Source organism: Neopsephotus bourkii, unplaced genomic scaffold (assembly GCF_033783945.1).
Source record: "Neopsephotus bourkii isolate Nb327-2 ecotype Australia unplaced genomic scaffold, CSIRO-AGI_Nbou_v1 NB_923, whole genome shotgun sequence".
NCBI lineage: Eukaryota > Metazoa > Chordata > Aves > Psittaciformes > Psittacidae > Neopsephotus > Neopsephotus bourkii.
The window spans coordinates 646,122-672,241 of NW_026901417.1; the positions used below are offsets into that span (position 1 = coordinate 646,122).

The 26,120-nt window shown below is 40.3% G+C and overlaps 1 protein-coding gene across 2 annotated transcripts in view; it reads left to right on the plus strand.

Moving 5' to 3' along the window:
* The window catches only part of FAM120A (family with sequence similarity 120 member A), a 54,735-nt gene that overhangs the window by 6,294 nt on the left and 22,321 nt on the right, over nucleotides 1-26,120 (plus strand). For both annotated transcript variants that reach the window (XM_061357769.1, XM_061357768.1), the window contains exons 2-10: nucleotides 140-386; nucleotides 5,321-5,403; nucleotides 13,025-13,153; nucleotides 13,633-13,729; nucleotides 14,749-14,849; nucleotides 15,117-15,400; nucleotides 16,802-16,889; nucleotides 20,268-20,492; nucleotides 23,889-24,063. In XM_061357769.1, coding sequence (XP_061213753.1) covers nucleotides 140-386; nucleotides 5,321-5,403; nucleotides 13,025-13,153; nucleotides 13,633-13,729; nucleotides 14,749-14,849; nucleotides 15,117-15,400; nucleotides 16,802-16,889; nucleotides 20,268-20,492; nucleotides 23,889-24,063 — 1,429 coding nt within the window. The remainder of the gene's footprint in view (nucleotides 1-139; nucleotides 387-5,320; nucleotides 5,404-13,024; nucleotides 13,154-13,632; nucleotides 13,730-14,748; nucleotides 14,850-15,116; nucleotides 15,401-16,801; nucleotides 16,890-20,267; nucleotides 20,493-23,888; nucleotides 24,064-26,120) is intronic.

Here is a 26,120-nt window from a genome sequence, read left to right on the forward strand (position 1 = left end):
TTAAACTACTTTAAATATACTGTGAGTGTTTCAAATGCACATATAGAGCTTCAGAAAGCCTCAACAGATTGTAATACCTGTGATAAATCAGTACTGCCATTTTAACACTGTAGCTAATTACTCTTGTCTTCCACTGTAGGTTGCACAGAGCATTGAGGATCATCATCAAGAAGTAATTGCTTTCTGCAGAGAAAAAGGTTTCCATGGTTTGGTTGCATATGACTCCGATTATGCATTGTGCAACATCCCTTACTATTTCAGTGCCCATGCCCTAAAACTGAGCCGGAATGGGAAAAGTCTCACAACAAGCCAATACCTAATGCACGAAGTTGCCAAGCAACTGGACCTGAATCCAAATCGCTTTCCTATTTTTGCTGCTCTTTTAGGTAAGTGAAGTAATAAAAGTTCTTGATGCTGCTTGTCAGCCTGATGATTGCAGTTTCTATTAACTGGTTTCAAACGTGTGTGTAATTGGACAGAGCACCTAGGGAAGGGCATCCGTTTGTTTCAGGCAGACATTCCTCCTGTTTGAGGTGGGCTGGATGCATGTTTATGAGGCTAGACATGCCAAATCTGTAGAGACTTGTGAGCAATGCAAATTGTGGCTGTCTAGAAACAAAGAGTAGAAAGTCAGAATTCTGCAAAGCTCTACCTAGCCCAAATGTTCTCGGTGGGGGGGAATCGGGACAGTTGTGGTTCTACTAGTTTTGGTCTTATATATGAGGTCTACTTTTATTAGTACACTTCCTAGACTGATTAAGCATATTCCTGTCCTGTTTTGTGTTCTACATAAAAACATGTACATAGGGTGGAGAGGTTTGGATTGCAGGGGCTTTTATTCCCTCAGAAATTAATACTGGACAAATATGACTGCATGTCAGCTGCACCAGAAACATGTATTATATAATTAGTGTGTGTATATATATATATATATATATATATATATATATATATATAAAATTGAGTGAAACTCCACATTTCTGAAAGCACAGGTACCGGCATCTTACCATTCCATCAGTTTTGTTTGGATAGTTTTTAGCACTGCTCCCTCTGATGCCAAATGGTGAGGTATGTTTAAGGAGCACAGGTAGGAAGGACTTCGGTTTCACATCTCTGCTTAAATGGGACAGTTGTAACACATTGTTTCCACAGCATCGGAAGAGAATAGCTGTCAGATGGAACAGTGAACTAATTGCTAATAAAGCTGACTCCAGTGAATAAGATCTATTCAGTATACCATTCTAACTTCTTTTTGGGTAAATGAGCTTGGAGCAGCCATGTTCTTGATCTTGTACTGAGCACACAGATTCAGAAACCTTGACTTTCTCGTTATTTCTTACTGACTTTCTGTTTTAGTTTATAGTTTCTGTTTAGGTACATAATAGAAGAATAAAACTTCTCATTTGGAAGTTGTGAATGAGAGAGGCTGCATATTATTGCTTTAGCATACTGATATTTTAGTAGTCTTTAATGTTGAATTTTTTCTAGTCCAGGCAGGTACCTTCCATGTTAAAAGGGGAGAAACCAATGCATCCTACATTATAAAGCCACGAGTGTTTGGTTGAGGCTGTTTTAGTTTTCCACAGGCAGAGTGGGTACCTACCTGTATGGCAGTATGGAGGAGCCACAGGTGACTTCCTAAGCTGTGATTTAAAACACAGACTTGGTGTGAATTACATGGCAGGCTACTATTGCTAGGCTTTGTTTTGGAGTCTATAAATAAGTTGTTGCATGCCAATTCAATGAGTAAGAATTACTGCTTGAAAAGCAGTTTCACAGTTGCAGATAGGCTTTACAGAATTAACGTGAAGTACACGTGAGTGACATCAGTTTAACTTTAATTGTAGCTGCAGGACCATTGCTTGGCTATATTCGGTGGTAGGTGACAAGTATCCTGGTCAGTTTTTTGAAGGTTCTCCAATTTTATGCAAGAAGCTCTTGAATGTTTTACTCTTGATATCTGATACGACAAAATCCTTTTCAGCTTGCTTGTAAGGGAAAGAAACTTGAGGTCATTTCACCTGATCACCAGAAAGAGATTTTGTAGGAGCTCCTCTCTTCCCCCAGGTGGCTACGAAGGTTAAAAAACCCCAGTTCCCAGTTCAGCTACACTCTTAGTTTTGTGTATTCATGTGTGTGTGTGTATTCAGTATCAGTAAGCAGAATAAAGTTTATGGAAGTCAGGGTAAGAGTGGGAGATAGCTGGGTATTTGGTGGTGTAAACAGTGATTGTATGATCTTACCACAAACAGATACTGTTTGACTGTACTGGCATAATTTTTTCACTTTTGCAATGTTAGGAATATAATAACTTGACTTTCTTAAAACTAAAATACTACTTACATAATTCTGTACACAGTCGTGTGCAGTGTGACATGTTTAAAGCAGGGTAGCTCGTTCAGATCTAAATTTACAGATTATTTTTTTTTAATATCTGAGGGCTTGTTTGGCTTCGCACATTATTCTGCCCTTGCTCCCCTGGCCTCTTTGGGTCTGTTTTGAACCTGAAAAGTAAAAGAAAATCACAGTGGGAAAGAATAAGCTTGATTACATAGGAAGGCATATGACTGATATATTGCTCTTCTGGGTACATTAGTGTAACTCCCTGTGCTTGTAGTTTGTTTAGGAAATGAATGCATTCTGAAACAATTGCAGTTAAGCTGCTCGTTTTACGATTAGAGCAGGCCAAAGCTATCACAATAGCTGTGCCAGTATTCAGCTTGAGGTCTGCAAAGCTGTTTTCCCCTATGTGGAAAACTCAGACTAACTTGTTTTCAGATACTTTCTTGTAATTAGCTTCAAGGGTCAATTTGGGGATGCTAAAAGGAGAAAAATGTTCTGAGTGCTTCAGCTGAACATGAAGCAGAGTAGCCTGAGGAATGACACCTTACTGATCATCTAAAAAAGTTCTCAATGGTATATTTGGGACTGAGTTATGTTTAGCGATAAAGTCTCTATTGAAGTGTTCTAGTAAATATGTTTCTGACTGTACCAATTAGGGAAATTTTTAGAGATTACTCTCTGAGAACGTTATGTATACCCTGTACTTGGTTTTATAGCTTTTTCCTTCTTACAGCTTTTAATGCAGCAGGGTTTTGCAGTTACAGCTTTATAACATAAGAAGCATCCTTGTCATGGGTGGTTAAATGTGGCCAAGATAACATGTCTTCTGAGAGCATGCTCTTAAAATGATTAGCCCTAGTTGCTCTTGGTATAAACAGGGAGCTGATTTGGTTCTTTTTTAAGTTTTGACTCAAATACTTCAGAATTATTTAAACCAAAACCCCAACAAACAAAACCAACCCAAGCTTCAGCATTAGGAAAACAAACACAGTGTGAGGTATAGGGCTGTCATTCAGTGAACTCTTTAGAAAGGGCAGTGACTTCAATTAGTATCTAATTGCTTTAAAAAACCTGAAAGCATACACTATAATAAGCCATTAAAATGGGAAAAATCAATAGATGCTGAGGTTGTGCAGCCAGGTCAAGAAACAGTGGTTGCTTATATAACGTTGATCTCTTCCCACTGTGACAGTACTTTGTAACACGTGTTTAGTTATGTAGTCTCACTCTGTTTCTCTGTAATATTTCAGAAGTAGGTACAGGCATCACTTGTATTTGGACTGCAAAAGTCAGTGCCACACTTCAACATCCTAAATTAGGGTGAGAATTGATTAAATGGTCAGACTGTCATGCATATATGTGTTTAAGGGGCTGGAATTAACTGAAATGACAGATGAAGACCAAACAAGATTGAGGTTTTGGTGGAAGGGGGAGAAGCTCTGGCTATTTTAAAATGTGATCTGAGCATCTACAGGAGTCAGTGTTAGTTAATCACAAAACTGTGTAGTGGTTTGGCTGTAACTGATTTTCTCAGACCTGCATTATAAGGGCTGTCTAATCCTTGTCAATCCTTGATTGAATTACTGTGAGGTGGCTGTTGTATACAAACATGTGGAATCTTTCCGATGTGAGTTTATAGTTCAGCTGCTAATGAACAAAGGTTATGTCTCCTTGCTGGAGCTCTCAACAGTAGGTGAAGTATTGATTGGACAGGAATACTTCCTGCTCTGAGGGCATGGACAGCTTCCTTGGTTTTCACATGTGAAAGAGCATTAAAAGCAAACTACATTCTTTTACAAGCAAAATACTAAGAGAGGAAACAATTGTTGTCATATTCAAAGAATCTTGTCATATTCTTTGAGTAGGTGAGAGGTAAAGATGTTGTCCAAACTGCGCAATTAAAAAAGCTGTAACTGTATTAACAGGAATGAGAGCTATTCGTTCACTAAGCTGCTGCTCTATGAACCAAGTATTGAAAGTATGAAGTTTTCTACCAGATGAGTAGTAAATCATTCTGTTTAGCTTTTCATAACGTTTTCATTCACAGACTGAACTGTCAGAGATTGATTAGACTGATCAATTCAGATGCTTCAAATGTTTCCTAGTAAAAACTTTTTTGGTTTTTTGAGTATGGTGTGATTTGGGAGGTGGAGGGGGGTGAGAAGAAAGAAAATAAATCAAAATTAAGGGATCTTCCATTTGGCATGAGCAGCTTGGTAAATGCAGTCACTACCTCTAGTCGTTGGAAGAACTTCATTTCCCAGTTACTGTGATACTGCCAGCACAGGCTCCTGTCTGACCTGGTCAGGTCAGCAAAAGAAACTTCAGGAGTTGAGATCCTGTTGAGTGGCTAGCGCTGCCAGTACTGCTGTGGATGAGATGAACCCGCCTGCTGGCTGGAGCAGAGTGCAGCTTCCAGAGGCAGCGCCAGTGTGAATCACTAATGGCACATGCTGGGGAGCAGGGAATGCTTGTGTAAGAGAGAATAGTGTTCTTACACTTCTGTACCTGTAACAATGCATCCTGGCAAGGACAGGTTGAGGTTGGCACCATATGCCCCATAATGGGTTGACATCATGCCCCATCCCTGACAGTGTTCAGGGCCAGGTTGCACATGGTCTTGGAGCAACCTGCTCTAGTGGAAGGTATCTCTGCCTGTGGCAGGGGTTTGGAACTGGATGAAATGTAAGGTCCCTTCTAACTCAAACCATTCTGTGATTCTATGATATGTTGTGACTGGCTTCATTGCTTCTGTGAGCTGGGTTTCACAGCAGAGTGCTTCTTGAACAGAGGGAGGTGCATCCCGCAGCAGCAGGCTGATGGGGTTTTTCTGGAGTAACAAAAAAGTATCTGCAAATTTTATCTCTGTTGATCCTGTTGATTGGGAGTTGAGGACTGATTGCAAATTTGTTTTGCTATATGTAGAAACAGCACGTAACGTTTTATGATGTACTTAAAGTTCTGCGTTATGTTCTAGGTAATCATATTCTACCTGATGAAGATTTGGCTTCCTTTCATTGGAGTTTACTTGGTCCAGAACATCCACTAGCTTCACTTAAGGTACAAATTTAATATAACTACAAGCAATTAAGCTGAACGCAATCATAACATTTAATCAGAGCAGTGTACTAGGTTAACTCACAGGAGCTATGCCAGGTTCTTGTTTTCAGTCACCGTCTTGTGCCCTGGTCCCTCTCTGTTGACTGCATAGGATACCTGGGGTGATTAGCCTTATAAGGCTAAACTTAGCCTGTGCCATCCCCCTCAGTGCCCTTCAGCCACATGAACCGTACAGCTTCAGTGTGGTTTGGCTTTCAGAATGTGTCTTCTGACTTTTTTTTTTTTTTTTTTTAGGAGGAGAATTTTCTGTTTAGTCATATTTAACCATCAAAAATAATGAGGTGGATATTTCCTACCATATTGTTTTATTTTCAGCTGATCTAAGGTTGTGTGTAATAGGTGCCTGTGCTGCTTAGAGTGTGAATAGGTTGTGCAAGAAAGCTAATGTGACCTTCAGTAGATTTTCTTTTTTTTTTTTTGAGACAAGTAACTTGTATCTGATGCTTTTAGTTTACAGTCTGTCTGTTCTGCCGCTTCATCACACTTAGTTTGTGCATCTGCCAAGTAGACAGCTATAAAAGGGAAACTGGACCCATTAGAGAATGGGTTAATAATGACCTTTCTTCCTCTCTGCCACAAGAGCAATATCTTTTTCGCTTTCTCCTAAGGTGTACCATGCAGCAAATCCATTTGCATTTCATAAATTCTATGAGACTTCTTGTAGCTACAAAAATAATAGGTGGGGGGGTTTCCCCTCCTGTTAATTAAGCATTGAAAAATTGTAGCTTACTTTGTTGAAGGTAGAATTTATAACCGTATTAAAGATTATCATCAGGGTTTTTAAGGCTTGCATTGCTTAGTGAACAGCTGTGACAATTTGATGTTAGGCTCAGCCCCTGTTTTGCTGCCGCTTCTGTGTTTAGAGAGGTGTCGGCATATTATAGTGGCAAAACGAAATAGGTATATGTGTTTGCTACTTCCTTGTAAAACCTGAGATGAAAAAATGAAACACTGAGTGTGCCTATGTTTTCACCTTTTAAAGAAAAGGTTCAAATTTAGGACTCTTCTCAAAGTGGTTGATAAACTTTCTGTTGTTCAGAATACTTTGCCATGGTTTAGGCTGAGTATACTTAGTTTATAGCCAGTTGAGAATATGTCTTCAGACACCTAGACCTTCTGAAAAGCCTTCTGAATATACACTAATTACTTAACTAGAATTAAAATGAGATTTTTTTTATCTTTGCTTTTAGATTTACATTCTCAGTGGAAGCATCAGTTGGGCTTTGTAGATGGCATCCTAAGGGAATGAGGCTTGTTCCCTTAGAGGTTGGCTGGAGTGCCTTAGGCAGGCCTCCCTGTGGTTAGTTCATCTGTCGGCCAACGTGAATCAGATTTGAAAGCAGTTCCCGTTTGGCTGTTACAGGCTCTATGGAAACTTGATACACAGCTATCAGTGAAAAGGACCCAAATGGATGCCCTCACAGAAGGAGAAGGCTAGCACAACACCTCACTTGTTTAATTTCACAGCAGCAAGCTCAGCAGTTGTTAAGTACATGGCCCCAAAGTAACCACACCATTTCTGCCTCCTGGCTGATAAGTATGTCAGAGGGAGAGAAAGAACGGCTAAAGCAACAGGGACACAAGCATCAAGGATGGAAGTCCACGGGAAACCAGTCTTCATTAGTTACTGGTCATGGAGCAGCTTTTGGCTTGTTTCAGGTTTTTTTTTCATTAGCTTCAGTTTCAGAGTGTTCATGGTTTGATAGTACGGCTTGTTTCATAGCTCATGAATTCAGTTTAATTTCATTTGAAATATTAGTATGTCAGAGGTGTCATTACAACTCTGTAGAGACAGACTGTTAATTGTAGCTGTGCAGAAAACAGTGTTTCTCACACATTTTGTGAATGCTTCAAACAAACTAAGACACATTTCTGTTAGCCACAGCCTTGATAGCAAGAAGTAGTTTCAGAACAGCTGCAACAAGTGCAGGCTGTCATAAAGACTGGAAATGTGGTGGAGTATTTGTGGTTGCTGAGCATGTCAACCCTGGGCTCTATTTGAAACTTTGCGTTGTTGTGTCTATTTAGAATTACTCTTGAGTTTCTACATACGTGGGGCCCATGTGCTCTAATTCCACACCTCATCAAATTTGGGATTTAGAAAATGTTTTCTCACTGTGTAAAGATGTTAATCTTTTGTATCTAGGCCGCATAGTCTTTCATCAGAGCTGACAAGTTCCGTTCCCAATGGCCTGATTTGTTGCTTTTCGGTGAGAACTAAGACAGCTAATAACGGACAATTAATTTTCTAGATTTTTTCTCAATCTTTTACTATCGTGTAGCAGTATGGTTACTCTTCTATGAGAGAAGCTTTGCTAGTTCACCAGTTATAAAGTGTAACTTAGAAAAGAAGTATCCAGTCTTTGCTGGTAGAAAATTGCTCTGTCTGCTCAGGTGTCAACACAGAAAGGTGAAACAAAGCAAAACTGAGAACCTGTACCTCTGTTTTAAAGTGGGACGTGAGGGTGGTGCTTTCATCTAGGAGCAGGTGAATAGAAATGGGAAAAGGGGAAATGGAAACCTGAGTGAAGAATCCGTATTTCGCATGTAGAAAGAAGTGAACCTGTCAGGAGAACATCTTTACATGCTGGATAGAAAGCCATGTCTTTCAGAAGACACGAGCAGCTCAAGCCAAACTGTTAAAAGTTCCGTGGACAAATGTAAATTAGGAGGTTTGAATTGTTATTGTTGCAAAACGGGAAAGAATCAAACCCTGACACTGTAAGGTGTTCCAGGTCAGGATGTTGTCTGTCTACATGCCCCTGTGTAAACATAATCCAGATAATAAATGTGTAGACCTGTGCTTGTGTCCTCTTATCTGGCTGAGAACAGAGGTCACTGAAATGACCACCTGAATCAGAAGCTGAAACAGGAAAGGGGTTGATAGACTTCCTGAGAAATCATTTGACTTCTAGAACTTGTTTGGAAACTAGCATGTTAGTACTTCTTGTTTGTGTGCTTTGGGATTTATCTTTAAGCCAAAGACAGTTCAGTTCTTAGTCTGAGAAAGCTTGTTACAGTGTGGGACTTCGGGATCAATGTAAAACACCATCAGAATGATAGGAGGGCAGGTTCTTATCTCTGGAATTAGTACCTATTTGGGAGCATACACTCTTTCTTCACAAGGTAACCTGGGAACAAATCTTAATGCAGTCTCCCTTTCTGGAAGAGAAGAGTGTGCAGGGGAACAGAATCTTGTTGGTTGTTTCACCTCAGTAGAAGTAAAAAGAGAGATGTTTCCAGAAAGCAATTCAAAATATGCAGCTTAGGCTCCTTCTGTGAATTGCTCTAGGAAAATCCTTTCTTTCTCTGTTGACTTCAGAGGGTGTCTGCCAGAGGGAGACTAATATGCTAAGTAGGTGCTTAGGTAATCTGCTGCTGCAAAGATAGCAGATGAAAAAGGTGTTACTCTTAAGATATATTTAACCTGTTTTGTTGGGGGGGTTATGCTGAGGGTCACCATGGGATGATGCAGATCAGAAGGGACCTCAGGAAGTCATCTCGTCCAAACTCCTGCTAAAAGCATGGCCAGCTTGAGGTTGGAACAGGTTGCTCAGAGCTTTGCCTAGGCTAGTCTTGAAAATCTCCTATGTTGGAGACTGCACAACCTGTCTGGGCAGCCTGCTCTGTGGTTTGACAGTCCCAGTGGTGTAAAAGTGTTTTGCCTTGCATACAGTCTGAACCCTTCTTGTTTCAGACTATGTCTGTTGTCTCTTTTTCTTCCACCAACGCACTGGAAGGCTGCTGTTAGGTATCTCCAAACCTGTCTTTGCCAGGCAGAATAAGCCCTGTTCTCTCAGCCTCTTCACATAAAACAAATGCTCCAACTCCTTAACCATATTGATACCCTTCTGCATAACTATCCCAACTTTGACATGTGGCTAGAGCCCAAACCTGAATGCAGTGTTCTAGAGGTGATCTAAAGATCACTCAGTCTGCTGGTGGTGCTTCTGCTGCACAGCCCAGGGTGCCACTGGCTACCCCTGTTCCAGGGCACCCTACTGGCTCATGGCCCATTTGCTACCTTCCAAGAGCCACAGGTCCTTCCTGGCACATCTCCAGCCTGCAGGTTATTCCTGCCCAGGTGCAAGGGTTTGCTTTTATAGTTGCTGTGTTTGAGGTTCCTGTTAGCTCATTTGCTTGTCTAGGTCTTTCGGGATATCAGCCTAGTCCTTGGATTTGTGGCATTGTGCAGGGTTGTCTCATATGAAGTCTGTCTGTATCACATCTTTGGCTTCTGTTTCTGACATCAGGCGGACTGTGCCTCTGTTTAGGTTTTGTTTTCTCAGAGGCCTAGGTGTATAAATTGTTATGAAATTATCTCCATGTGGAGTGTATTCTTGCTACCATCAAGACATGCATCGGCAGAAGGTCAGTTTCCCAGCTGGGAGGGAGGAGGAGAGAGTCTCTGTAACTGAATAACCCAGTCTTCAGGGAGAATCTGAGATTTGCTGATGGGAGAGGATTTTTAGTCATCCAGGGAACTTCTTGTTTCTTTGGAAAGCTTCATTAGAATAGCTGCACTACAGGCTCATCACACGAAATGTCTGTAACGTTCAAAGGCCACTACAAGATCCAAGCAGTTTGGATGCTATCTCTAATAGAAATTACAAGACAAAAATAACAAACCCCAGTTAATTTGTTATAGTATTCTTCATATCTTCAGCCTTTCCTCCTGCCAGTAGAAGAAAAAATGAAGTTCTCTGTGTGTCACTTCACAGTAACTCAGTATTCGAGGTATTTTTCTAATGATTTGAAAGTAAAACTAAACGGATAATCTGTTTCCAGTAGGCACAGCGGTAAATGCTGTGTTGATTAGCTTTTAAAGGCTTCACTTCTGATGACAGTGGGCAGCTGGACTTGTCCCAGACTTGGAGAGCTTTTCCAAAGTGTAGCTTAGGTGCCTTCTGCAGTATCCTGCTAATGCCATGGAGTTACACATCTGTAGTGTTATTTTTCGAGAAAGCATTTTTGCAAGCTCATTTTGTCAAAACCAAGATATTTTTTGTAGCTCCTGGGCTGGGAATGTTGCTCTCTGCCTCTCATTTTGCCAAATACCTCTGTAGAATTAATTCCCTTTACCCACTTAATCTTTACAGGGTGCATTAAGAGGTGGCTTATGATTTTTGTTAGTTGTCATGAATTGAAGCAGTCCTTTTATAACTAACAAAGAAATGGTGTTGTTTTCAGATGTTATACTTTCTAACCTGATCACCTCCAAGTGTATAATTCGCCTCCATGTTTGACTTCGACAAAATCATGGAATGGTTCATGTTGGAAGGGCCCTTAAAGACCTTCTACCTAAGATCTCATTTCAGTCTCCCTTTTGGCAGGTTAAAGCTGTTCCCCCTTGTCCTGTCCCTACAGGCTCAAAATTAATTCCAGTTCCCAAAACTGATTTTCTGTGGGCTTCTATGTAGGTCATGACATTTTTAATTTGGAGGGTTTTGAGGATTTTTTGGTGTTCTCACTTCTGGACTCCATGTCTTTGAAAGAGTTAATGAAAATAACTTCCAAATATCTGAAATTTCTCTAATTAGGTAATACATACTTTTAGAAGGTCTCACTTCAGGAATTACAAAGATGCTCCAGTGAGGTCTTCAGGCTGTTTAAAAGCAACTAATTGGGGGTGATACACATAGTAAGCCCTTAGTGTGTCTCACTTGAGCATCGTACTGCTAGGGTCTGAGCTGAATATTAGTGCTAGAATGTTGTGATGGCAACTGTTTAGAGTGTATGAAATACTACTGTCTTGGAGATCACATAAAAGTAATGATAGACTGCTTACTCCTTTCATCCACTGAATTTCTAAGCGGAGACAGCAGAAGCACTTAGGTAGCAATGCTGGATTTCTTCAAGGGCCTCTGCAGAGAGCACATCTAGCATGACACAGCCATGTTATGATTTAGCTGCTTCAGAGATGTAGAATTGTTACTGTACAAATAAAATGGGAGGTGTTTGTAAAATGGCTTAAATCATCAATGAGAACATCTATTGCTTCTCCTTACAGATTGGGTGCAGAATATTAGTATTTGTTACTGTAAGCTTACACGTGACTGTGATCTATATTTAATAATGTTATATATATATTCAGAATGCACACTAGTGAAAATTCAGAGTTTACTATCTAAAATAGAAATAACTACTGTGCCACTGACTGCAGTAAACAGAGTTGTTCTTAATTCAGACTCCATAGAATGTAAAGCTCATCTCTAGTACAGAATGACCAGGTATGGAATGAATATCCTGACATTCGTTACAAGTAGGCATTAGGAAAAGGAGATGAATAATAATGTGAATCTGGGCAAAAATTCTGTGGTTTAAATATGAAGAAGATAGTCGAAGAAATTCCGTAATATGTGGGTCAAATAAGGGCAGGAAAGAAAATAATTACATACAGTAGACTCCATATAAAAAAGGGGTTGTAGTGCAGATTTTAAAGTTGCAAAGACTAATAAAGTATTAATCAGAATTTTGCATAAACATTTGTGGCGAGGCTGAATTGCAGTGTTTTCTGGTAAAGTACGATACCTCTGTATAGAATGCAAGGCTAAAGATTGTTCACGTGTTCTCATTATCTTCAACAATAGAACTGGTAAATAATAGTAATCATCTGTGAAGTCTTGAATCACTGACTTCTACAAATAGGCAGATTAAACTATGTTAAAGTCAAACCCTCGCTGCCCCTGAGGGCAGAGTGCGCCAGAGCTGGGCACAGGTTCCAGACATAAGTTTTAGAAAATCCTTGGGCATTCTCTCAAATTTAAAACACATAGTTGGAGTGTCTTTGCCGCCCTGCTGAGTGCAAGTATTGTGCAGCTCAGGGGGAAAGGAGCAGACTGCCCAAGGTTGAACAGCTCTTCACATCCAGCTCACAGTACTGCTCACCGCTTTGAATTTGGTAATGGTCCATGATGGTTGCTTGAGCTGAAGTTTCTAACCCTATGCAGGATCATAGAATCACAAAATCTCAGGCTGGTTTAAGTTGGAAGGGACCTTAAAGCTCATCCACCTCCAGCCCCTGCCACGGGCAGGGACCCCTTCCACTGGAGCAGCTTGCTCCAAGCCCCTGTGTCCAACCTGGCCTTGAACACTGCCAGGGATGGGGCAGCCACAGCTTCTCTGGGCACCCTGTGCCAGCGCCTCAGCACCCTCACAGGGAAGAGCTTCTGCCTAAGAGCTCATCTCAGTCTCCCCTCGGGCAGGCTCAAGCCATTCCCCTTGCCCTGTCCCTACATCCCTTGTCCCAAGCCCCTCTCCAGGTTTCCTGCAGCCCCTTTAGGCACTGGAGCTGCTCTAAGGTCTCCCCTTGAGGAGCCTTCTCTTCTCCAGGCTGACCCAGCCCAGCTCTCTCAGCCTGGCTCCAGAGCAGAGCTGCTCCAGCCCTTGCAGCATCTCCATGGCCTCCCCTGGCCTTGCTCCAACAGCTCCACATCCCTCTTGTGCTGTTTCCCCAGAGCTGATGTTTTCAGTAAATAAGCAGCTTAATTCTCTGCCATCTAAGCAATGTCTCCTGTGCTGCCCTGTTGGTTCAAACTGCCCTGTGTGTTTGTTTGCATAGGTACGTGCTCACCAGTTAGTTTTACCACCATGTGACGTAGTGATCAAAGCCGTCGCTGACTATGTCCGTAACATTCAGGACACCACTGATCTGGATGCCATAGCAAAAGATGTTTTTCAGCATTCGCAGGTAAAGTGTAACACAAAATAATGGTTTGCGTTTGTTGGGTTTTTTTAATATAAAAACCAGTGGTGTTTGTGCTGAAGAATTGCATTCTATAAAAACAGTGGTTTGCATCACCTGATAATATGACTCTTTTGGTATATGCAGTGTCTTAGATACCCTAATTTTACTTTCCAGAGGTAAAAATCCTGCATTTATCCTCAGTTCTTTAAATTCTTGATAATCAAAGGGGTTTTGATAACCAAAGGGGGTTTGTAATCTGTCTTTGTGCACTGTCATTGGGAGTCAGTGGCACACGAAGGTGATACTTTCAAGCTTTATCCTTACATGGATTGACATATTTCTTGCACAGTAGTAGTGCTGTAGTCCCAGGGGTCACTAGTTATTAATTCCCTATGTGATGCAGTGCATGTTAACTGGTACCGTGCTGACCTGTAGGTGATATGCCTGAATTTGTGCCTGACATCTTTTCTTCTTTATTTTAGTCTAGAACAGATGACAAAGTTACTCGATTTAAGAGAGCAGTTGCTTATTATTCAGCAACTAATAAACCTATGCCATTTCATCCACAACATTACCTAGGTAAGTAGTGAAATAAGACTCTTCATTTGAACTAAAACCCAGGATAATCCTAAACCAGAAATAGTATCATTAGCAGGTTCTTATAAAAATGTTCATATTCTTTGGCAGTTTTCATTGACCCTTGTTCATGAGATTTCAAAAGAAGGTTTTCGTACAATGCCTGCAGAGGTTATGCTCTTTCCCCCAAAAGAGAACAACCTGCACTGATTTTCCTCTTAGCCATTGCTGCATTGGCTCTGGCATTGGACACTGGACAGTACGGTCCTGTAAGCAGCTCATGTCTGGTTACTGGTTCCCATCATGGAGACAGTTCCTGTTTCTGTTCTATAAAACATTTCCTGTTTCTCACTGAATTCACCTGACATGTAGAAATCCCCTTATAGCCTTTGATTGTTTTTTTTTGATGTCATAGCATACCTGCTGAAATTGCAGCCATGGATAGTTCTGGCAGTGCAGGTTATTCTCCAGACTTACAAATCAACTGCATGGACACAGGATTTACTCCACGCACCTCGTTCGTAACACTAAAACTAACTAGAGCTGAAATTTCCTGAAGATTTTCAGTTGCCACACTGGGTAACACTAATACAGATTATTTTTTTTCTTCTCAATTTTTTTGGGGGGAATAGATGTCTGTATTTACATTCAAAGACCTGCACTAAAGGGCATTGAGACTACTGTAGGTCAGATGCTCAAATGATAGTGTCTGTGTAACATTGGTTTTGCCAGCTTCTTCATTATGACAGCTCTGGGGCTTTTTCCTATTAAGCTTGCTTTGATACCCAGATAGAACAGAACTGTGAGGTGAGACAAGCAAAGGGAGGCTTCACAAGCGACAAAGTATTTTTATTTAGGCAAAGATGAACAAAACTGACTTAAAGGCATCCTAGAAAGCAGCAATGCTAACAGGATGAATAAGTAAACCATGAGAGCAAAAGGGTTAACAGGGTAACATTTGTGTCAAATAGTGAGCGTTTGGTTTTTTTTTTTCTTTTTCCTCATCCCTGTTTGCAATGTAGCAACCAGACCAAATCAGTTTGGTATGCCTGGGATAGTGCCACCATATGTTCCTTCTCAGATGCTTAACATTCCACAGACCTCACTACAAGCAAAACCTGTGGTAAGTCTAAAAAGCCCTTCTTTTTGGGAGAAGCCTGGTGTGCTCGTCAAACTAAAATCAAGGTGGGAAAGGTGTATCTAACTTAGCATGGACATTCACTGATTCAATTCTGAGTCTGGAACTATAGTGATCTGCAGACTCTGGTAGTGCAATTTTTGTCCATGTCCAGGAGGCCTGAGTTTTAACGTGTACATTTGGAAAATGTATTCTGTGTTAGAAGAAAAGCCTTTTTGATACCTTCACTTAAGAAAGATCGCTTGATTTTAGGCCCAGCAGATGTCCAGCCAGGGTGGGGCCCAAGGCCAGGGTCCATACCCATATAGTCTCTCTGAGCCAGCCATCACCTTGGAAACAGGTGGAAAAAGTCTTTCTGAGCAGAACAACTACAGTAACATTCCTCATGAAGGAAAACATACACCATTATATGAACGATCTTCTCCAATCAATCCAGCTCAGAGTGGAAGCCCTAATCATGTGGATTCAACCTATTTTCCTGCCTCTTCTACATCTTCATCCTCTGACAACGATGAAGGCAATGGAGGTGCAGTGAAGTAAGTTTTCCATGAGGATGTTTTCTTACTTGGTTTCTCTTAAGATAAATTTACTTTCAAAATTGTTCAGCAGTATTGTGAAAGTAAGAAATCTGCAAATTAGTGATAGGATAGGCCTTAAAAAAACAGTCTGATGTTACTGTGTCTGCAAACACTATGGCTGCTCTCTGTGGTCACAGTTTCCTAAACAAGCAGAAATCCAAACCCAAATAACTTTGGGTGTTTTTCCATTTCTGCCCTTCTGTTTTATTGAAAGAAGGAGACAGTGAGATTTTGTAAATGTCATAAAGCCTTTGAGTTCTTTGTATAAAAGAAATATTCCTACTTCACAGTATAATTCATTAAAACTTCACTGAATTTATAGTGTTTACACTACTTAAATTTTGGGATTAATGTGGCTTTGCAAAGAAATCTGGTGTGAATGTCAGAAATTCACCCTTCAGGACAGTGACTCAAGCCCTTATTGCCAGGCTGTGTGTGGAACAAAGCAGCAGGGAAAAGGGTTTTTCTCTGTTTTACTAAGGTGCCTTATTTACTGCAGGAGTGTTTCTGACTGGCACTAAATTGTCTGTCTGTCCTTAGCAATGAAGTTATGCAGATTTTGGTGTAACTACTGCTTCCTGAACCACAAAAAGGAAATCTGAACAGAGGCAGTTTGTGTTTCCTTTTGTCTTATTAGGGGTGATGGTGTGAGAATCACATCCTTGGGGCATCAGCAGGTCTGTGAGTGCCTCTGAAAGTTTGGTGCTGTGCATCGTAGTCTGTTACTACCGGGTAGTAAATTCTGAATATGTCTACAATAATGTGTGATGGCTTAGACTTCGCTTTTTTGGTGCAGTCTGTTAATTTTGAATATTATCAGCTGTTCTGCTTAGTAAATCAAGCATGTTTGCGTGGCTGCCATGCAGCATAGAACTGGGAATGTATCTGCTTTAGAAAAAACAGCAAAAGGTATTTTTCAGTATTTCTGATAGTGTTGTATCACATTTTATGCAGTAAGTTTGGCATAAGTTTAGAAACTGAAATCTAAACAGTGTCATTTATAAATTACTTTTTGAAGATCCCTTCCAACCCAAACTATTCTATGATTCTGTATCAGTTTGAGGGAAATTACTTGACATAGTGACAAATGTTTTAAAGTTCAATCAAGAATTTTCCCTACATGAGCGTTTAGTCACTGTAATATGCAGCTCTTTAAATACAATCCAGATGTTGACATAGTATAGATCAATAAATGTTGGTTTTGAAGTCTCTTTAAAACTCTTACAAATTGACATTTCTAATACATTTCTAATACATGGGTCTCTGGCCCCATAGTTCCACTAAAGGTCACCAAGGATTTATCTTACTCTGTCTTTAGTAGTACTTTAAAACACTGGTGTTCTTTGTGTTCTCCTTCAGCCATGTCAGTGGGAACAAAATTGGCTGGGAAAAACCAGGAGTCCAGTCAGAAAGTCAAACACGTGGAGAGCTGAGAGACCAAACGAAGGTAATTCCTGAAGTTCCAAACATCACAACTTGCTCTTCTGTGCTAGGCAGAAAACTCAGTAGAATTTTCAATATTGATCTGTAGGGTTTAGCGTAAACTTTTGCACAATTTGGTGAATTACAAAACAAGAACTTGACAGTCAGAAGTTTTCCAAGGAGTATTGTAGTGAATACATGAAAATGAAATAGGGTATATTAGAAAATAGTACATAGGAAATAGAAACCAATACACTTGTTTAATCCTTAACTAACACTCTCCCTTATATCCTTAGATATTGCTGTCTGTGTTTACAGTAGTTCGTTGGTTTGGTTTTTCCTAGGGATTACGGTGTTGTAAGTGTCTGTGGATTCAGAGTCCATTTTGTATAACCTACAGTGAAGCAAGAGCAGCTCTAGCATGCATTTCAGTGTTAGCAACAGACCATTGTATTAAAACTCGGCTGAGGAGTGGAAGTCCTTTATAATCACCTAGTAGGATTTTTACATAATACATACTAAAGTATGTCAGTGGGACTAGTTAGAATGTATTGCTACCTAACTAAGGAAGGGTGGGATAATTAAACCCTTGCTAAAGACATAACATCTTTCTGTTAATTATTTTCAACATCTAAACCCATTGTCAAATGAAGGAGTATTATGGTCTGTGTTTCAAGGTTGAACTGTGTTTGGAAAGAACATTCCAAGCGTTTGCACTTAATATCTCTGCATCTTTGTGCTGGAACTGTTCAACTCAGTTTTGTGTCAGAAAAACCCAATCATGAGTGAGTTACACTGCGGGCAAACAGAACATTTTCCTGTACCTTTGGCATAGAAATTCCAGTAAACTTGGGCTTTGTGCTTAAAATATCAAGCTGATGATTTCATCCATTAGTGGTTATTATTTTTGCAGGCTACACCCCGTACGATAACTGTATCTGCCTGGGGATTAGTCACCATATGCAAATGCTAATTTGACCTATTACATTCCTTTCTTCTCTGTTTGCTGGGCCATGTATGAAGGCTGGTGCTTCATCCCAGCTGCAGCCCTGTTTTCACACTGAATTCCAGCTGTGTGAGCAGCCACTCAGTTTCCCAGTCCAGCTTAAATGCCTCCAGCTTCATAGATAAATGCGTGTGAGTTTACTTGCCTGTGCTTTTTTTTTAATATCAATTCAGTATTTTAATATTTAATTCAGTCGCAGAAGACAGTTGTATCTGTTGAGTATGACAGGGAGAATTAGGAGTACATTTTGTAGATGAACACATTATTGTAGAGAAGTATATGTTAATGGCTCCAAAAAAAAGTATTTCCTGAAGATTTCAACTGAAAGAGCTTTCTGAATTTCTGAGCTAAAGTGCTGAAAATCTGGCATAGATTAGACAGCTAGCAGCAGTCTGACACTCCTTTCACTTGACTTAAATGTCAAGATCCCTTGCTCATAGTTGTCTCACCACATGATTACACATGACAGAAGTATGCTCACATCATTCAGGTTGGAGGTATATCACTAACAAAAGAAACCCCACATTTTTAATTGTGGTAGCTCCTCAGGTGTGGTGTTTGAATACCAATATTCTTACAAAACCTAAAGGAGGATGACTAGATCTGGAGCTTTTGACAAGGGCCTGTCAGGACAGAGCAAAAGGGAATGTCTTTAACCTGTCAGAGGGGAGATTGAGATGAAATCTAAGGCAGAAGTTCTTCCCTGTGAGGGTGCTGAGGCACTGGCACAAAATGCCCAGAGAAGCTGTGGCTGCTCCAGGCCAGGTTGGATGGGCTGGAACAACGTGACTAGTGGAAGGTGTCCCTGACCATGGCAGGGATTGGAGCTGGATGAGCTTTAAGGTCCCTTCCAACACAAAAGCAGTCTGTGATTCTATGGTTATCACTGGAGCAGCTCCAGGACAACCTGGCAAATGGGGAAAGCATTGCTATCAGTTGGAGTTTTGTCATCTTTACTCTGCGCCCTCAGTAATCAGCAATCTGTAAACTTCTCTCTGGGGTCCAATGTCACTGACTTTGAATTGTTGGTAGTAGAAAACAAGTACAAAAATGTTTAAACTGATATGTACTTGATAATAGGATACAGAATTAATAGAGCTGTGATAGCTCATGTGTTTATAAATCATTCTGTATTAGTATGTTGTGTTAGAAGTGTTTTGTTTTACAGGTTTTAACCATCTCTTCTGTGTATTTTCATTTTTATAAATAAAATCTAGATTACCAGCTCTAAAATATGCAAAATACATTCTTTCAGTAACATCCTCTTTGATTGTGTGTCTGAAATGTCATCTGAAAATAAACATTGCCCCTTTGATATTTTGCTTCAAGCATGTTTTTACTAATACGGACGTTTCTCTAGAGGGTTTTTGGGACGAGGGGTGTGTTTAGGTTTTTATATGCAGGTTTCTGTTTTTCAGAAGAGTGAACAAGCTGAGCTTGTTTGGGTTTGGTTTTTATGTACCTTGTTCTGTGGGATTTCATGGCTTGGGCCGTTTTGATTCCAGGTTTTTTACTCGTGCATGATTTATCAAGAGAATAAATCAAACTTCAGTCTCAGAAGTTTTAAATATTACTATGGTAGTGTATAGGCATGAAACTAATATGAACTCTGAAGGTAAAAACAGCTTTCCATTTTGAAGACAAGGATTTTTAGGGATTAACTACTTTTCCTGGTAATATTTGTGAGCAATACAACATAAATGCTTTCAAAAGGCTTATTCACCAGGAAGCTTACAGTATAATTTTGACATTTTTCCTGATAAATGCCACATTAATGGTACAGTCAGAACATGTTGCCATTTTCTCTTGCAGTCATCTCAGACAAAAGAATTTTATATTAAAAAAAGAAAAGAACACATTTACAAGGCTTTTGAGTTCATACACTGTATGGTCTATAATAATAAAATGTCTATAAATGTCTTTAAAATGAAAGGTGCAGTGTTTCCTGCTTCTATTTGAAATGCAAACTGAGAAGGGATGTGTTAATGGAAGTCTAGAGAAATTATAGGCTTGATGACTGTCAGTTAACCCATGTAGTTGGTAGTATCTTGGAAATACTCTAGATACAAGGCTGTTCACATTTAATTAAAAGGTCATCAGTCCCCTTTCTGCATTGTGTAATTAAAAATTAAAGATGATAATTCCTGGTGCTGTTAAGAAGTTAAAGCTTTACCATAATACTTATTTATTCATCAAACAGTGGCTGAAAGCTTAGATTTTCTGGAAAACTTGCAGCCAGGTTTGGGTAATTTATTCTACACACTGATACAACATGATGGGAAGACTTACTGTTCTCATTGTGGGTGAAGAAGGAAACTTGCAGTTTCTCTCGGTTCATCTCCTTGCATGTTTCTATTCATGTTCAAAAGCACTTGATTTTGTTATGTTCTGTTACAGGCAGAAGGTTCCTCTAGTGCTTCTTCAGGAAGTCAGGCAGCCGATGTCAAAGGGAATCAAACCAGTAATCCACAAATCCCATGCCTGTTGTCAATGCCCACCAGAAACCACATGGATATTACTACTCCTCCATTACCTCCTGTAGCACCTGAAGTATTAAGAGTGGCAGAACACAGGCATAAGAAGGGCTTAATGTATCCTTACATCTTCCATGTCCTAACCAAGGTATGACATTTAAAAATGAGGTACTGTGGAATAATGATGCACTTGCTTTTCTGGCTAAAGAGTATCATAAATATACATCATATTTCATGTTTTTGAGTTTGGGTCCATATTTAGCACTGGTAACAATCTTTTCTCCTGTTTTCTAACTGCTGATCTCTCTGGTACATTTTTGCAATAAATAGATGACTGTAATTAGAAGTGTTTACTTACAAAATCATTTCTTTAGATGTCTATGTGTGTAGATATATAAAAATACCTGCATATACTCAGATATGCAGAAATATCTAATAGGTATATGTGTGTGTGTTTGTATGGGGCTTGTTTCCATCTGAGAACTCCTGCGTATGTGCTCTGGTGTCTGTGCCAAGTCTTTTCTATTTTCGGTGTTCAAAAACACTTAGATTGTTTTCCCTCACAACCTGATCCCTCCTATCCCTGGTAGCTAGCCCTGATAGAGACATGGCAGCTATGAAATGAAAAATCCCTTTTGTATGATCCTGGAATGTAATTATGTAATGTAATTATAGAGGAACTCGATGATAATCTGCATTTTTGTTAATTTTAGTTGGCAGAATGTTTCTGATGGCTTATTTTGTTGTTCTTTGGCTGTATCATGTGCTGGCCTTCAGATCCTGGGTGAGCAGCAAGCATTTTCACACAGCCTAGGACTCTGCTCGTTGTGTCCAGGAGAAAAAAAAAATCTATCCTAATGGTCACATAAGGACAACTTGAAAAGCAATGGGAGAGCTTCTCACAGAAGTAGGCAGTGGTAATCTGCCCCAGTGTGTCTGGGAGCTGCTGAAGTCTGGTTTGTGTTGAGCCAGGAAGGAGTCAGAACAGTAGTGTTCCTGCACACCTGTATTTGACTCAGTGTAGTCTCAAAAGACCCAAGTTCATTGTTCCTTTTAACTGCAAACAGATGAGTCCCAGAATGAGACAACTTTAATCTTTTTCCTTCCTCTTCAGTGATCAAAACACCTTAGTCCTGGTTTTCATTCGTCAAGCCCATTCAGTGTACATATTTGCACAGCATCTAGAAAATGGCACTGTCCACATGCCTATTCCTGTATATTCATTTTAACAGTCTGCTTCAGAACAATAATAATCCTCTCTGTAGTGGAGAGCTGAAATCCATAAAAAGAAAAGTTTCTGTGTCAAGTTTGATGTTTGGATTTCCTGTTCCCGTGTGTGTGTTTTGCACCATGTAGTGCTGCCATTTCTTTATTCTTACATTTCTTTATCAAATAAAAATGGAGAAGAATCAAAGGGTGCATGAAGACCATTGATCCCAGTTGAGTTTCACACTGTGCATAGCCAAATATTCTTAATACATTTAAATACTATTTGATGTTTAATCATGGAATCATTTAGGTTGGAAAACACCTTAAGATCATTGAGTCCAACTGTAAACCCAGCACTGCCAAGCCCACCACTAAATCATGTTCCTGATTGCCACATCTACATCATCTACATGTCTTAAATACCTCCATGCATGGTGACTCCACCACTGCCCTGGGCAGCCTGTTCCAATGCCTGAGCACCATTTTGTTGAGGAAATTTTTTCCTAATATCCATCCTAAACTTCCCCTAGTGCAGCTTGAGGCTGTTTCCTCTTGTCCCATTCCTTGGGAGCAGAGCCCAGCCCCTCCTGGCTCCATCCTCCTGTCAGGCAGCTGTAGGGAGCCATCAGGCCCCCCCTGAGCCTTCTCTGCTCCAGACTGAACCCCCCAGGTCCCTCAGCCCTTCCCCATCACACTTGTGCTCCAGGCCCTGCACCAGCTCCGGTGCCCTTCTCTGGCCCCGCTCCAGCCCCTCAATGTCTCTCTTGTAGTGAGGGGCCCAGAGCTGAGCACAGGGTTCAAGGTGTGGCCTCACCAGTGCCTAGTGCTGGGGGCCAATCACTTCCATGGCCCTCCTGGCCACACTATTTCTGATACAGGCCAGTATGCCCTTGGCTTCTTAATTGCCTGGGCACAAGCTGCTCATGTTTGGCTCCATCAGTCAGCACCCCCAGGTCGTTTTCTAGGAGCAGCTTTTCATCCACTCTTCCCAAGCATGGAGTGTTCCATGGAGTGGTTGTGGCCCAACTGCAGGACCCAGCACTTTACCTTTTTGAACGTCATACACAGCCCATGGATCCAGCCTGTCCAGATCCCTCTGAAGAGCTTCCTATCCTCCAGCAGATCAACACTCCCACCCAACTTGGGGTATCATATCTCGCAGTGGGAAAAAGCAAATGCCTGCATTTGAGACATCCTCTCCCAACAGAGAGAAAAAAATCAATCTAGAGATGACTGCATAAAAAATAAATCTGTACTACTTACGACTGTTTTTCTTTCCTCACTATCTGAAGTGCTTTTGAACAGGTATGCACAGGGGACCTAAGTGCCGCATGAGTACAGTGACAGGTATCTCACTGAATTATTACGGGATTCTTCAGAAACTGGCACGTAGAAGTGTTCCAGGTTATGTTGGTGTTATGTAGAGAGAGACACCTTTTAGACATAACGTTACACCTAATGTAGTGTTGTCTGAATTCAACCAGACAGTACCCAACAGGAATCACAACAGGATGTTACCTACAGTATTCATTGGTGGGACAGTTAAAATGTGGGGTGTGGGTTAAGTGAAAATAGCAAAAAGGAGCAATGCTTGAGAGTGCTGGCAATGAAGGCTGGCACCTGGGAACAATGCAGTGAAGTCAGTTGTTTTCCAAGGAAGTCTTAACATGGTTGTAAGTGCATATACACAAAACACAGAAGGTTGCTGCTGTTTTGAGAGAGAATGCTGGAGGGTTCTTTCATGCTTTTATCTGAAAAAGTGTAAAATGCTAAAGCTTTCCTTATACACATTCAGAACCCAGCTATGATTTTTTGACCAGGTCTTCTCGTAATGTTTTTTTTTCCAGTGAATCCCCAATACTGTTCCAAATCCTTGTGCCAGAAAAGGGTTCTTAGCATTAATATTTTTTTGAAATGATTATATGAAATCTAGATCAGCTTCAAATGGGCTCTGACTGTCTGAAAGCACAGTGCTGCATTCATGTGTGCTATTTCACTCTTCAGAGTGTCCACATTTGAAGATCACTATTTAGGTAATCTTCACCTACAGATAGTCCAGGCAGAAGACAAAAAAGAGGTGTGCAGTAAAAAAGTAAAAGAAGAAATCAACAAGAATGATCAGGGCCTGGATACTTAACTAGAGGAAAACAAGTAGGGTGCATGGAAAACCTACACTGGTGTTATATGCACGTGCCTAAGATTCGCCTTACTGCTGAATCACATTTTTATTGACTAGATGGGATTTATAGTAGAGCTGATTTGGTTACTGTTCATGCCTCAATGCTTCCTGTGCACTCTAACATGTCATCTTTTTCTGCTTTCTTTCATGCCAAAGGGTGAAATTAAAATTGCTGTTTCTATAGAAGATGAAGCCAACAAAGACCTGCCTCCTGCTGCTCTCCTTTATAGGCCAGTTCGTCAGTATGTTTACGGAGTCCTGTTTAGTTTGGCAGAAAGCAGAAAGAAAACTGAAAGACTTGCTTTTAGAAAGAACAGACTTCCACCAGAATGTATGTACTGTAGAGTCCATTCTTTATTTCTCTTCCCTTTGCTGTGTTTTCATATCCATTTGTGCTGTGATTTGACTGAGTATAGCTTCTAAGGTTTCATCTGTGTAGCTAGTGCTGGGGAATTTATGCTTATTTGATCCCATGGATAACAGGAAAAAGTATTGCTGATGTGGAATTTTATGTCCTGTTGTAGTTTAAGAACCGGAAATGTTACCATTTCTAAGCAGGCTCTGGCTGTTGTTAAGATGTCTGCTCAAGCTGCTGTCGGGCTTGCAGCAGGTGATGTCAGTTTGAGATGGAACTTCAAAGCACATGGCAGAACTGAGTTGTAGAAAACTTCTGTGCATATGCGTATGGTTTCTTTTTTTTTTTGTCAAATGAGAGGTACGTGTATTATCTTACCCCGTCTTCGAAAACACGCACTGCAGGGGGATTGGCAAGTGTCTAGTGTCCTTCAGGTGTTGGCCTATAAAAACTTGATTTAGCATCCTTAGAGGTCAGGTATAGTCATGGTGAAGGTAGATCTGGGCGGGAGGAGACTGAACTTCTGCAGACAGACTTAGGGAAAGATCCTTTGCTGGTTCAGATGAATGTTAATCTGCACATTAATCTGGTAGTTGTCTTTTTAAGTCTTCTGTATTCCAGAAAAATCAAATTCCTCATTCTAGAGTGTATAATGAAATGCATACAAAGAAGTGATTGAACTTTACAGTAGCACCTTATAAAGGTTAAAGGAATGCTAAAGCATTAAGGGAATGGCAGCAGTAGCAGCAGTATTTATATATAGAAGTCTGCTGTCACTAGACTGAATTTAAGAATTGGAGATTTAAAATCTATGAAAGCATTATTTACAGTCTTCATATGTAAAAGGGTAAAAAGACTCAGTTGTAAACTTTGCCTGTTCCCTTTTCTCTTCCATTTTTAATTGTGAAATGTTTCCTTCACATTCATAGTGGAGATGATAATCTTCCAATGATATTTGAAAAATTGTGTATATTGGCCAGTTATTTTGTGAGAATTAATATTTACCTTGCTTGAACAGTATCTCAGCACATGTCACGAAGTTCTTAATTCTTGCTCACACAACATAGGAGTATTTCAGGTTACAAGATTATTTCAGGATTAAAGCAGTGACATTATTTGCAGTATACATATCCCCATTCAATTTCTGTCTTTAAAAGCATACTGCAACATTTATAGTGGTGGAAAAGCTGAGTGCTGAAGGTCTGCTTCTGTTTTCAGAATGTTTTTATCTTGTAAACCTAGCATGTTCTCTGTAGGCTACTGAGGAAGCCTGTGTCATCTCTGTTTTCACTTACACTGCTTTTCAGAGGTTTATTCTCAATGGGTGCTAAGAGCACTGCTGCTGACTTGGTTTAGTTACAGGAGCTCTGGCAAGTCTTGCTGCAGGACACATTCAGCTAGTGACCTACTTTGGTCCTACGACTGACCACACTCTTAAAAAATGGGAAGATAAACCTGAGTGTGTGCCCAGAAGTTAGTTGCTTCACTGCAGAGTTTACAGTTCTGGTGAAGATGAGTTTGAAATAAGATGCAGACACGTGGCTTGGAAGGGTGGTGTTGCAGAAGCACATCTATTCTGGTCACCTCTCATTCTAAGTAGCAAAAATTGGGCAGGTTGGGCAAGACTCAGGCAGTGCATTGAGGGAATACCTTCTTCAGTGGCAAGAGCAGATTTCTCTGCTCAGTTAGTCACATTGGTTAGCCCATGCTAACTCCTCTGAGGACCCTGGCTGTAGTGAACAAGTGGTGCTTATTCTCCTTCACTGTCTTGATTTGACTTTTTTTTTTCTGCTGCTCTCTAAAATGACTGAATTCTGAAGCACAGTAATGAAGACAAGAGAAAACTGAAGAACTGAGAGATGTTAAGAGAATTAAGAAATTAATTTCTACAGAAACTTATATTGCCTCTAAGATCTACGTAGAAAGGGAATGAATATATTAGTATCTAAACCTCTGTCATCTTTGTTCTGCACACCACAGCACTGGCAACATCATAATTGTGCATGTGTAATTTGCAAGTATATTGTATGCAA